This window comes from Leptidea sinapis, chromosome 12 (genome assembly GCF_905404315.1).
Source record: "Leptidea sinapis chromosome 12, ilLepSina1.1, whole genome shotgun sequence".
Classification (NCBI taxonomy): Eukaryota; Metazoa; Arthropoda; class Insecta; order Lepidoptera; family Pieridae; genus Leptidea; species Leptidea sinapis.
Window position 1 is genome coordinate 931,281 of NC_066276.1, and position 15,096 is coordinate 946,376.

The following is a 15,096-nucleotide window of genomic DNA, read 5'->3' on the forward strand; positions in this document are numbered from 1 at the left end:
GGTAAATATTAGTATGTATTAATCAAATAAAACAACATGTTATAAATACAATAACATATTATAATAATATCAAAACATTATATAGAAGGTATTAGGATTATAGCTACCATCAACTCTGTTAACTATCGACCTTATAAACCAGTAGGTACACTAGGTACTAATACCTATAAATAAGTATTCACAATGCATACATTTCAGTATGGGGGGGTATAAATGCTTATTGATCAGGTAACAATCATAATATATGGTAAAAAGCATTCTTACCTGTACATTTATATCAATTCAAATATTATCAATCAAAATAGGATATGATTACACTTATTGAAAGTCAAAAAATACCACCCATTCGAAAAAGTATACCTCATACCTGAGAAGAATGGGTACAGGAAACTTATTATTAAGATCTATTTTTCCAATATCCGAAAGCATTGTTCTTTTATTAGGCTTATATATAAGTTTTAAGGTCGATGTTAATAATTATAAATAAAAAACATCCAATAAATAGTTTGTAAATCTAAAAATAGTCAAAAAGCTTATCTTCTTTTTTCTGAGATTATAAACAATATCAAATCTTAACTTAATTTTTTTTTTGTGCAAATGACTGTTTCACACAGATTTCTTACACACGTCAGAATAATGTCAAAATAGAGCAGTAGTCGCATTAACACTAAATTGTCCACAATCTGCAATCAAAAAATCTTAAATCTTGGGGTATTTTGGCCACATTGCCCGACGCCTTTCCAGTAAATTAAAGGAACTGATAGTCATAGGCAAGGTGGAGGGCAAAAGACCACGCAGACGATCACGACACCAGTGGGAGGCTGCTTTGTAAAGAACAACGGCGCCTATTTCTGCCGTGAAGCAGTAATGTGTAAACATTTCTGTGTTCCGGTCTGAAAGGCGCCGTAGCTAGTGAAACTACTGGGCATACGAGACTTAACATCTTATGTCTCAAGGTGACGAGCGCAATTATTGTAGTGCCGTTCAGAATTTTTGGGGTTTTTCAAGAATCCTGAGCGGCACTGCATAGTAATGGGCAGGGCGTATCAATTACCATCAGCTGAACTTCTTGCTCGTCTTAACCCTTACAGTCATAAAAAAACTCACTGGCCTAACACTTTGACTGCAATAAGGAAGGCCGAGGACCGAATCGCGTGGAAGGCTTTAGAGACCAACGTTACGAAAACTTTGAAGTACGGGCACGACCTTCAGAAATGAAAATTGCGACCAAGAAGAAGGGCAGCAGTAACATTTGTTCAGAGAAAGTTTCACTGTGACAGCTATCTCCAGTTAGCTGTATTATATTTGTTCCATCCTAGCTGTAATATCCATCCATATTACCTTATATATATATATATATATATATATATAATCCATCACTTTTTAAGTGTGTGTCAATGTGTTGTGTGGTTATTATTTTGATCATTACCATAACATATCATATGATTACTAAATATTTTTTTTTTGCAAACTGCATCATATTATTACATCATTATTTAAATGCATTTAGATATTGCACCTACATTAATAAATACCAACAGTTTTATATCTTTAATATAACCTTGTTTCCGAGTAATTCACAGATTCGAGTGAAATCAAAAAATAAAGTTTAATTTCAAATGTATATCCAATAGATAATTAAGATTTTCTGGACGGAGATTATGATCTATAAATAATAGTACAAATAAAATAAGCAGACGATGACGAAAACATAAGATAACAACATAATATAAAACTAGGTACAGACATTGAAATTGTTTAAGATATGAAAAAAAGAAAAAAATTGTGATGTTTTAAAATGTTTTCATCTGAATGCATAGAATAAATTATTTTAAATATAAATATTTCATACTTTGATAAGTTCTATGACGAAACATATAAATAATTAATGATATTAGACTTTAGAGTATTAAAGACAGTAAATGAAAGTGATGGGAACCATTGTTCTATATTTTATTATAGTATTGATTTCTAAATTTACTTTGATAAGTACTCAAACGTCAGTTATTGATAAAGACCGAATTCATAGACAACATGTCAACAAGTTTAATTATAAATATATTATATATATAAATAAACAAAAAAAATTGAGGTTGACTGGTAACTTCTATTTTGAGCGACTAACACAAAATGACATACAATCGCGAGTGTAAAACGTAGCTTGTCACGCACACTAAAGCAATAAACCTGGCCTGTATACATCGATTGTCTAGCAGCAAGAAGCTCTATCTAGACGTTTTTATACGTCTAAGTTTTAAGTCTATAAAATTGGACTTTAATTATTAACATGGAGCTTAGCGATTATCTCCTGATACCTAATTGTGCTACATTAATTCCTAAAACAAATTTATAAGCTCATTATGTGTAAATAGGTCATCCAGAATATAACTGTGTATAGCATTTTTTTTATTAAAGCGAGTGTTACACGTTTATTTGAATAAAACACTTTTAAGAGTATTAAAACTCGTGTAGCTGTAGCTGTATTTTTTTACGCAAATATTAGGTATTAACGTAAACATTAGGTTTTTACGTAAACATCAGCTTTATACTTAAACATTAGGTTTTTGAGTAAAACTTACATTTTTATTTAACCCGACATTTCGTGGCATTTGCAGGTTCACACTTTCAGAAGGACTGCGGTTGATAGGAGTTGAGACAGTAGTATTTATTATGAAGTTCAAAACCATTTACTGATGTTTATCAGTAGTCTACAGCAAACCTAATGTAAAAATAAATCTACAGTTCACACGCGTCCTTTAAAATAATAATAGAATAACATATTAAGCGGCAAGTAATAATAAAATAAGATTATATAATTTTATATGATGTGTTTTGGCCGCATTGAAAAGTTAGTAATGTAAAGTTATTGGGGTAATGGCGGAGGTTGTACAGCCGCGTATGTTGGATAGTAGGGCGCAAAGTTAGCTGGCCCGGTGATGGCCATGTGGCTGCTCTCGTTACGGTCCTGTATGGTTCTGGCTGAATAGTTTGATTCCTTGTACACAGGCTCAGCTGGAACAAAAAAAATAAACAATCATAAACGATAAAGCATACATTGTATCATCGTCGCCTCCAGTGAGAGGCTCCTTTTCACGCAGTATGCAGGTTAATTTATGGGTACCACAACGGCGCATATTTCTGCCGTGAAGCAGTAATGTGTCAACATTACTGTGTTTCGGTCTGAAGGGTGCCGTAGCTAGTGAAATTACTGGGCAAATGAGACTTAACATCTTATGTCTCAAGATGACGAGCGCAATTGTGGTACCTTTTTGGGTTTTTTAAGAAACCTGAGCAGCATTGCATTAGTATGGGCAGGGCGTATCAATTATCATCAGCTGAACGTCCTGCTCATCTCGTCTCTTATTAACATAAAAAAAACAATATCCAGGATCCTTAAGTTCTGTTGTATCTTAAATTGGTGCAGCCAAATAAAGTGAAACACTCCCGTGCGGAATGACTGGGTGCGAGTGAGATAGGTATACAGATAGCAGTACTTTGAGAAATAAGATGTATGGAGCAGCTTTCAAACAAAAAAAACTGCATCGAAATTAATGCATTACTTAGAGAGCTACCACGCCACAGACAAACAGATACACATGTCAAACTTACAACAACGCACTTTTTCGTCGAGGGATAAATACGAGCAGTACCACTTGCCAGCATGCTGTTTCATTAAAAAAATGTTATATTACTTACATAATGATGGATACAGAGATTGGAATGGCGGTTGAGCTGGAACAGAGCCAGGAACGACCCAGCCCCCTGGTGGGACTTCACCGCTGCCAGTCGGAGCCTAAATAACATGAAATAATTTTTAAATGACAAATTAATTTTAGTACAATTATTAAAAATTGCAAATGCTTTTTTTCATGGAAAAGGAGGAAAAACAAGCGTATGGGTCACCTGGTGTTAAGTGATCACCGCCGCCCACATTTTCTTGCAACACCAGAGGAATCACAGGAGCTTTGCCGGCCTTTAAGTAAGGTGTACGCGCTTTTTTTTTAATGTACCCATGTCGTATCGTCCCGAGAACACCGCACAAGGAAGATCATTCTACAACTTTGTAGTATGTGGAAGAAATCTCCTTGAAAAAATGCTTGTCATCATACTAGAATATGTTTTTCACTTCTCATGCTCTGAAATTGCTCATTTGTGCACGATATAGGCTGCACAAAATCGATTTTTGTGCACAAGTGCATTAACGTAGCTACTCATAAATGTATCTATATTAAGGCAAAGAAAATGAGCCATACAGCCAAACACAATAAAAACTTCAGAGATAGTATTTGTTATTTTATAATATTTACTTTAATTTATTTGCCTTATGTGTTTTTTAAGACATAAAAGATATTAAAATTTAAATTAAAATACGGTAGGTTATTTAATTAATTAAAAAAATATATATTACAAAATTAACTTAATAGTAGGCTGTATAGGTCTGGAGCCCAAGCCTAATTATCAATGTCGTAAGATTAAAATAAAGCGACGGGAAACAGGTCTTGTTTTTTCGTGCGTTTATTAATTTCTTCAAATTGGCTAAAATTCTTAAAAATGTCCATGTTACTGTTTTATTTCCTCGCAATCGAAATGAAATGCAGAGTTTATAACTCGTCGACAAAACCATTTAATCCCATTACTATCAACTAAAAGTCTCGGATAAAAATGGTTCGTTTTTGCACTCGTAAAATCTACTATTTCCTATTATCGTGCACAAAGTTCGATTTTGCGCATGCATTTGCGTTCGCAAATACTTTCCCATAAATTGACAAGAGCGTGCGGGAAAGTAGCTGAGCGTGAGGGAATGTGGTGAGCGTGCAGGAATGTTTGAAAATAATTATAGTGGTCGAACTTTGTGCAACTTAATAGGAAAAATAGTATACGACACTCGTGCGCACGTAGGTCATACCTACTTTGCGCACTTGTACTAATGTACTATTCCATGATTCAAATTAAATAAGTTTCAAATGTTATATTAGCCTTACCATCGGCTGAGCTGGTTGCCCAGGTCCAACAGGCAGCACTGCAGGTGAGTTGTCTCCGGAAGTGAGAGGCGGAGCGGACGGAGTTTGGCCCGCCATTCCCACCAGTGGCACGGTGCCTATTGTCACATACTTCCTGTCTTTCAGGTTCAAATGCATACCAGAGACTGCACACACCACCTGTTATGAACAAATGATTCTTTATTATGTTATAACAGATTTTGTACCCATCAATCGATATTAAAGTAGACTGTATACAAATTAAATTTGTAGCAATTTACAAATTGTAATGTTTAATTGAATAAAATTTACGAATGATGTGGGACTCGAACCCGCGATCTCTTCGGTTGCGTCCGAGTGATCTTACTAACTGAGCCAACCGTTCAAATCTTGTTCAGGTTCTAGCTCCGTTAAATTTGTAATCAAATGGGTAGGCATAACAAAAAAAAACTGTATAAAAGAACAACCAACAACGAAGAACCATTTAATGCTCTTCGCCACAAACAGCATCTATCAGTGCAGGGCACTATAGGAACCAACATGGTTTTCATATATCAAGGGGCGGCTGAGAACGTCTCGGACAGAAGTCGCGAGAGGTGGAGAGGGTGTGCAAGCATACGTTATGCAAAAGGTCGCACCTAGCGCCACTGACTTTAGTTTTGCATGGAGTTTCTACCGGCTTCAACTTAGTGTTGAGGCACATCAGCGATAGATGGTACATAAGCATGTCCGATCTACACAGTTGAAATTACCTGATACTTTATCAAACAATACACAATACAAAGACCGAACAAGGCTTTTATTTACACAATTATTAATGAAATCACAATTCAGGCACAGTAATTGTCACTATGATAATTATAATGACATTCCACTTTGTTTCAAATGCACAGTACCATGACCGATAAGTGCGGACGTGGAGCAGTGACAAGCAGTACAATATTACGTGTGATAACAGTCGGCGCTGCATCAGAAACAATGCGGATAAGCGGTTTATTGAATTGGTTCGATATCATAATTGAATGGGACCATAGAGAAAAAACAGTATTGTATCTAGTAACACAAATTCTTGCCTTGTAAATGTAGGTATTGAATAATAAAAGTATCTGGCACTATGTGGACCACTTAACAGAGAGTCGCTGTCATGAAAGTGCTACCGGCATCCTGTAAATTTTTTCTGCCGTGAAGATGTAATGTGCGAACATTATTGTTTTGGTTTGGAGGATGCCGTAGCTAGTTAAATTGCAGGAATAATGAGACTTAACATTCTATGCCCCAAAGTTATGAGCGCAATTGCGATGGCGCTACACAGTAATGGGCCGCTTCCAGTTCTAATATTATAACTTAGGACTGCTACTTATAACCTAGGTCCTAAAGAATCATTGAGACCAAAATTCAAAGAAATTAACATCTTGACTGTTGCTTCTCAATATATTCTTGATAATGTAATGTATGTTCATAGGCACATAAGTGAATTTGCTAGAAACTGTCATAACCATAATGTTAACACCAGGAACAGACATAAACTTATAATGCCTACTCCCCGGCTTAGTCGAGTTTATTTGTTCTTTTGTGGGGCGATGTATATGCTTTAACAACAAGATCCCAGAAAATATTCAAAACAAAAGTATTACGTTATTCAAAAGAATTGTAAAAAAAACTTTTGTGTGGTAAAGGTTACTATAACCATAAATGACTTTCTTAATGATACCACAGATTGAGAATAGAGCGACCTCAGGCTATTAAATAATAAGTTTAATTGTACAATATTACTTTGTACACATATTTTTTCGATGAAAAAAAAAGCCCGCCGAGTTTGTTGCGCCCATTCTTATCAGGTCTGAGGCATTCGTTTCGGAATGGGTGGTAGTTTTTGACTTTGAATAAGTGATATCACATCCTATTTTGAATAAAAATATTTGAATTTGAATTTAATACAATTTAGTGACTGAACACACTTCATCATTATGACCAACACTGACATTACAGTAATTTTAGTACCATCGGAGTATATCTACATTATATTTAAGAGCACTGAGATATTTGAAGTGAGTACCTTAAGGTCATAGTCCAAGTCGATGATGCTACAGTTGACAAGGTTGGAGGGCGGCATCGGAGGTACCTCTATGTTCATTAGATATTGTTTTGTTATACCAGCAGGTACTGGCCCCTCTTGAATAGTTACAATTATATCTTTACATTTCTTAATCGCTGTAGATGGAGATGTTGTTCGATAGGTAACCACCTGCGAAATATAAAGTTAATACATTTTCAATCAGCAACCCTGTGGGCACAATCTAAGTTTGATGTGAACTTCATAATAGAAACTCACCACCGAAGATGTTGCGCAATCTACAAACTATTTTAAGAATGGACTCGATAACTGGCTACAAATAAAAATTTAATCGTGCTCAAAAAAGTGAGAGATAATAAAGATTATCCCCCTTATTTATAATGGTCCGCTAACTTTAAACAGCCGCTTAGGAGTGTTTTTTTTCATTCTGACTTAGGTCAATAGAAGAAGACAGAGTGAGTATTAGCAATGCTTTAAGTTAGCAGACTATTATGAATAAGGGGGTATATATGTATATTTATACTGGAGGTCAGACAGATAAAAAATCACTTAACAGCTATAAAAAAAGTCTATAAAAAACAATCATATTCATTGCAACACTGCGATCATCGATTCACATTTTTGGCTAGTCTTTGGTGGAACAGTTGCTAATGTGCTACTTCATATTTTGTGAGTTGCCATAAGTGCGAAAAATAAATAAAATCGTACACGAGGATCGTACAAGATTTAGTGAAAAGAAGTAATATAATTTTCCCCTCTCGAGTTCAAAATTGTGCCGTTGCTGCAAAAATTTTGCAAATGTCGTTTTTGCTCACGCAGTGAAAATAAATTATTCGTCTTCTATTGTTTTTGGCCTTTCGTAGTGTTAAACTAGCGCCATGCACTTCGTCAATGTCGAGTTGTTTGAAGGAGTCACAAAGATGTATTATGTTTTCTTTTACCGGCGAATGGTAAAAGAGAATTCAAATTTAAAAAAAAATTACCCGGTTTCCGGAAAGCATTGAGAAAAATAAAATATAAATGTAATTAGAATAATAATTTGTTATTATAGGCCCTTCTAAATGTTCACTTCCTGACAAAAACACAAATTCTGAGTGACATGAGGGACTGAGGCCAACTATGGTGTCTCCAAAGGCCAAAATAGCCTAAAAATTAGATATCTTTATAGTCCTTAAAATAGCTCAACATATTATATCATGAATGCAGTAAGGGATTAAGTTACTCGACCCCCCCCCCCCCCCCCACATTACCAATGATTCACCCCCTCCATTTAAACACTGTATATGTGTACAAAACTTAAATTATGGATAAGACTTTGTTTTTGATGATTTCACTCACACTAATAACATTACAATAAAACAATATTACCTTTCTCAAGAATACTTTTACAAGATGGAGTTGCACATTACTCTTATTCTCAATATCCACAGTCAAAGGTATCACTTGACCTGGGCAGTACCCAGACACAGGCGCCCTGACATCCACCGATAGAGGCAGAGATGCACAACAAAAACAACAGAATGTCTTCTCCATTTGGAAATGTATTGGTTCCTGAAAGAGTGTGAAATCATATTGAGATTATCTGAGTATCTTTATATATAAAAATTTCTAACTTAAGACTTAATTGAATAGTTTTTATTTCGATTTGTAACCCTTAATATTTTTAATTTCAAATTTTGATCTTATGCATTTGTTCAAGTGAAGCAAAGCACACAGCTAGTTATTATATAAAATTTTAAATTTAGCTATAGTTTTCTTTAAACTTGCTTGTGCTATAAATTCATTCAAACTAATAATAATTGAATGTATACAACAAAACTCAAATTCACTTGCCATAACTTTTTATGGGCAACATTATTTCATCCCATAATAAATAGCAATAATTCAGTAAAATTATCTTGTAGAGAGGAAGGATTAAAGTGTATCAATTGCATGCAAGAGTAAATGTAAGTTTTAGGGCAGGATGATCTTGGTACATATACCACTTATTATACGAAATAAATTTTAACTATAATATGATAAAAAGAAACCATTAAGTGGAAATTATCTTGTAGAGAAAAAGGGTTTAAGTGAATTAACTGCATAATTTAATAGACTGAATGGAAATTAAAGTATTGGAATGTACACCAATATAAGACCTAGGCATATACAGCACTTATTATAGGCTATTGCCTACATACAGGTACGTATTTCTTTTGTTTTATGAAAATAAGGGACGAGATGATCAAGACATTCAGCTGATAGTAGTTCCGCTCAGGATTCTTGAAAAACCTAAAAATTCTTAGTGGCACTACAATTGTGCTCTTCACCTTGAGACATAAGATGTGAAGTCTCATTTGCCCAGTAATTTCACTAGCTACACCACCCTTCAGAATACAAATAATGTCTACACATTAATAATGTTTACACATTAATACTTCACGGCAGAAATAGGCGCCGTTGTGATACCCATAATCTAGCTGGCATCCTATGCAAAGGAGCCTCCCTACTGTTAGGTTTGACCATATACATAATAGAAACAAACCATATAACCAAAATTATTTTGTAGGGAGGATGGAATATAGTGAACGAAATGTATAGAGTGAATGTAAATGTAAGCCTATCACATACAGAACATGGCAAAGGGAAATATTTAAATATGTGCTTTATACCCATTACGAAGATTAGTATGATTATATTATGTATGTTTAACACAATTAATATAAAGCTACTGGAAACCCAATCGCTGGCAGCTATTTCGGTCAATGGATCAGCCTACCTATCCAACAAGGAAATGCTGCCAGTAACTCTTCATATGCTTACTATAATGATAGTTTTAATTTTATGTAGTCATAGCATTTTTAATATAGTTATAAGATTTGTTTTGTTTTAATAAATCTTTCATTATTATCAATACTTACTTTATAGGAAGGGTTGAGATTCAAATCCAATGTGTTGATAATGGTGAAGGCCATTTTAGTTTCCTGATCAAACTTCCACGGACGATCTAGCACTACTTTAATAGTATATCTCACATATCCATACTCTCCCTCAAATGAAGATGGGAGAACAGGAGGCAGGGCGCAAGTAAAATTATATACTTGTTTGCCTGCTGGTATTTCAATCTCACCTCCTGAAAAATAAAAATACAATGCCCAGGTTACAGTGTGTTTCTCAAGGAAATTTCATCCACATACAATAAATTCAAATTCAAATATAGTCATAATAGAGTTAAGTATGCCATCATACTCCTGAAGATAGAATCTGTCATGTAGTGAAAACCCTATTTTTAAAGTGTACATGGAAACATTTTTTTTTTAATATTTATATGGAAGATTATTGACAGACGAACCTTCATATGCCTATAACTCAAAAGTGCCTTTGTGTGGTTTGAGTCCTTTCTACTTAACAATGTCCAATTTCGAAAGAGCTTCTATCTGTGTGTATACTAATTCACCATCATTTCTTGATCCAGAAATGATGGTGAATTAGTTGGTCTTTTTTATGGACAGGGAGGTTTTTCTCAATGGGGACCATCTGCCTGTTAAGATGCGCGTTTACCACTAAAAAAATCAATCTATCGTATCACCCTGTTTGACAACACCTCATTTAAAGCGTCGCCTAGTATCGGAATACTGGGTCTCGAGATATCAAGCCATAGTAAATTCAAATATATATATATCTACTCATAGCCACTGGACTGATTTTTTATGGAAGAAGAGGACAAACGAGCGTATGGGTTACCTGATATTAAATAATCACATTCTGTTGCAACACCAGAGGAATCACAGGAGAGTCAAACAGGGTGATACGATAGATTGATTTTTTTAGTGGTAAACACGCAACTTAACAGGCAACCCAGCACCAGCGGAACCTTTGTTTTAAATTACTAGTTCTGTTTCTATCTTACTTCCTAACACTGACTATGGTAACTGCAATAGCATAAGGTCAGGTTCTTGGGGGCGAACAGGCTACCGTTTAGGTAGAAACTTTATTGTATACCATGCCAACATAATATATTTTCTTTTTTAAATCTTAAGCTAATTACTTTCATAGGTATAGATCTCTTCCAGATAACCCAAACAGATATAGAATACAATGAGTTATTCAAACAGGTATCTTGAAATTATGGATTTTATTTAGGAAATAAGTAGTTAAATATATATATAGTGTAGTATGTAATTATGTTATCAGGTAATCATAACAACATAATATTGTAATTGGTCAGGTAAAAACCACAATTATCTGACCACTTACAATATTTAAGTGATATCATCAATGGGCCCATGAACAAAAATAAATATGGTAATAAAAGTATATAAAACAACATAATTAAAACACTGGTCAAAGAATTTTAACTCTCACACAAAGGGTCAAGTCAAATCTCACACAAAAGCTTTCTAATCATGGTTGAATGGTTACTCATGTTATCATGAACTGTACTGGAGACACTGACCAAAAGGCGAAAATATGAGGTCACTTTGAGCTAAGCTTCTGGAAAGGAGCTGGACTTATTGGAGTGGCCAGGCAAGCAGGAAAATCTAAGGAATCTTAGCCAAACCATAAAATTCCTGTTTGTTATGCATCAGGTACAGAAATCCTAAAAATTAATCAGACTCATTGTGGAGTCCAAAACTGAATGTTGCTTCTGATATTACCTGAATTGTTACCAAGAAGATAGTAGGATATTTGAAAATACTCTTCATTTCCAGTGTGGAGTGTATCCGAGGACTGACTTTTTCCCTGTGAGTCTTCCTCCTGTTTACTTTCACTCCATTCTGTATGGGCTTCCCCTTTAAACTTCACATGAATACCTGTCAATTTATTTGAATAAGTTTTATGACAACTCTGAATCAATATGATATATAGAACATTTTAAGTCACTTGAAGAAGAAAGCTAAATATTTAGTTACAAAAAAGCTAGATGATAGAAACAGTGATGATATAATAAACAAGGATAGTTAAATTAAAAAATAATTCTATATAAGATTTTAAGAGGTTAACTTAAAAGGCAAAAAGGCATTTATTTTCTCAAAACTGATTCCTATAGAATTCTTTTTGATGTCATTTCTAATATACTAGATACTACTACCATGTCGGAAACAAATGGCGCTCTAAGAGAGAAGAAGTGGCACAAGACTTGACATATCATAGGTATTTAGTATGTCCATAAATACTGTTACATAAAAAAGCAACCATTATATTACATTTGAAATTAGACCTGTTTTGCACCAATTGATGTTAAAATATATTCTACTGATATTAAAATGAAGTGGAGTGGTTAACAGAACCAAATTGCTCTGATTTTAAGTTTTTAAGCATTTGGAAGTAACCATAGTACATACAGTAACAAAGTTTAATTTAAATTAATATCAGTATAACATTTCACCCAGTCATGTTTTGATGTTGAATTTACTTTTTTTTTAATATTATCATAAAACTGAGCAAACATCATTTTAAAATTATAGTTACAAATCAATATGCATTCAATGGTCAGGTTCCGGTTTGTTCCTCTGTCCATTGCGCCATTACCAATGAGAATTTTCTTTTAACATTCCCCCACCAAATATTTGTATATTTTTTCAGAAATTGTCAAAATATGGGGCATTTAGCAATATGGGATGGGATTTAAACATGGTGATAGATGTATGGCAACTCTACCTCTTAAAGAGCTAATTTTAGTTTGATGTACTTATGGTTATTAAGATATTGCATAGCACTCATAGCTGGATTTATAATATTAAATTCCTGACTAACAAACCACCATTCAGCAAAGTAAGTAAGGCTTTGATGTGTGAAGGACAACTTAAATGTGTTTGATAAATCTTCATGCAATATACTTATTATCTTACAAATTTAGGGCTTAGGATCTTTTGTGAGGCTAATGCTTTCTTGTGAATTCATCTTGATGGTTAACAGAATAAAGTTTAATATATTTTCAAGATTGGTATCTAAAATATAATTGTATAAAATTTTTTGTTCAAATTTAGTCATGTAGACTAGATCATCTGAATGGAGAGGATAGAAAAATAGAGATTGATTATGCTCAGACTGGATTATGGATCAAAAACATTGTATATTGATGGTAGTGTTGGATGAGATACATCAAGATGATCAAGGATATACATTGCTATGTGATGCAGAGGTCCTAGATCAAGACTGCCAAAATCAGACATCGTATAAAAGACTTATTGTGAGCAGGATATGCCTGGGAGACTCTTCAGGATATCTTATGGTAAATATCTCTAGGAAAAGAGTTATTCTATGAATCATTTTATTAACAAATGCATATGTTTACTTTAAAACATATTTATATTTAAATTTAGATATTAAATAGATATATTTGAAGATGGTGGCTATTTGATAGACCTGGTGAAACCTAGTAACACCCTATCAAGAATTGAACTATTGCGTTTGCCACTCACACTTTAAGCTTATTGTCAAGCCCTGCTGCCTTTCCAAACCGCAGTATCTTCTTGACTCGAGTATTACAAACAGCACCTGGGAGCAGGATGTAGTCACCAACGATGGTGTTACTCTCATGCATTAGTGGGCCGCAATTGCAGAGGAGTTGAAGTTGCGTTTATTTTATTTTTTAAGAGATAGGTATTTAAATTAAAAAAGAAAGAATTGCTTTCAGTAACATTACAGTTACTCTAATGAATATTATAATTATGTAGCCTTTCGGTGTTATTAATTCTGTGAAATAAGGGGCCCGAGTTGAGCATTCAATTCAATGGGTCGGTGTTATTTGGTAAATCTTCGTATGATCTAATAATCGTGTATGACTCATAGCAAACATTGTGAAGGATAGACTCACCTCTTACTTTTTTTGGACTATCAAATACATATTCAATTCGTCCGTTTACTGTTTGACCTGCATAATATGTATTCCACTGATTATCTAGATATATATTGGCTTCTTTTATTCCCATCGTTTTTCACATAAAAAATGAAATACAATAAATAAACAGCAATTATTGATGAGACTACTTCGAAGTTTAAGTTAATCTATCTCTACCGCTAGTCGCTACTTAATACTTCGCTTTAGAAAATTATAAATCTAAACAAAAGTCAAAACCTTGTACTATAAATAGTATCTTTGACAAAACAAACTTCAAAACTCAAAATTGACGACAGCAAGACGACAGCTGTCTTTTTTATGCTTCAGGTCTTAGAATATTAACCTTTCCGCAAATCATCAAATCAGGCTCACCAGCAGCATTCCCTATATATTATTATACTCTTTGCCAGCAGGCTAACACACTGTAACCAAAGATATTAAGATAATAATTACTAGAGACTGCAACGCGTGTACTGTGACCAGACAAAAAGATCATAATATTTTAACATATCGGAATTCCACGAAGCAGGCCTTCCGGCTTGCAGTTATATTGCAGGAATCGAAGAACATATTTACTCTTCAGAAAGAAGAAAATTCAGCCGTAATTGAATACCTAACAATTCCACTAACAAACCTGTAGCGCAATTCTTTTAAAACACTGCAACGCACTATGCTGTATGCGTACGTCATATTTTGATTCGTGCAATTGCAGTGCAGTTAACATATTCTACTAATTTTCGCAGCATTGTAACTGCACTAATTATGCAATGAATTGCTAAAATTTGTATTGAATGCATTGAATCAATGCTCGAAAAGATGAATTAATTAATATAATTAATTGAATTAAGTATCCACGCTGAAAAAAGTTAAGGAGAATAAATTCTAGTAAGAGCAGAGAATGAAATATTTTTTGAATTGAAACTTCTTTAGAACCATTGTGATTTGTAGCTCGATAGAACGAAAAAGGCGAAACGGTAGAGGCGCCGTTGTCAACTATTATTGTGGCCGCTGCGCCAAATTATGATTTCAACAATATGAATATCCTATCCGAGGTTCTCGAGGGTGCAGAGAACGAATTTGGGATCATTTATATACTTAATGTGCTAGTTTAATAAATATGAATGAATATATGTATCATAGCTCCCAATCATCATGTTCGTTAAACTAAAAATATTCTAAGTTGGTTCTAATCTCATTCATGTTAGGACTTACCACTGTAC

General features: G+C 34.0%; 1 protein-coding gene across 1 annotated transcript; it reads right to left on the reverse strand.

The window, feature by feature from the left end:
• Positions 1-39: 39 nt before the first annotated feature.
• On the reverse strand, positions 40-14,097 carry LOC126967014 (arrestin domain-containing protein 17). The gene is made up of 8 exons (XM_050811315.1): positions 13,853-14,097; positions 11,691-11,846; positions 9,954-10,165; positions 8,422-8,604; positions 7,036-7,224; positions 4,983-5,159; positions 3,697-3,793; positions 40-3,012 (listed from the first exon to the last, which is right to left on the reverse strand). The coding sequence occupies exons 1-8, from the start codon at positions 13,965-13,967 to the stop codon at positions 2,864-2,866; spliced, it is 1,278 nt and encodes a 425-aa protein (XP_050667272.1). The 5' UTR covers positions 13,968-14,097; the 3' UTR covers positions 40-2,863.
• Between the last annotated feature and the right edge of the window lie 999 nt (positions 14,098-15,096).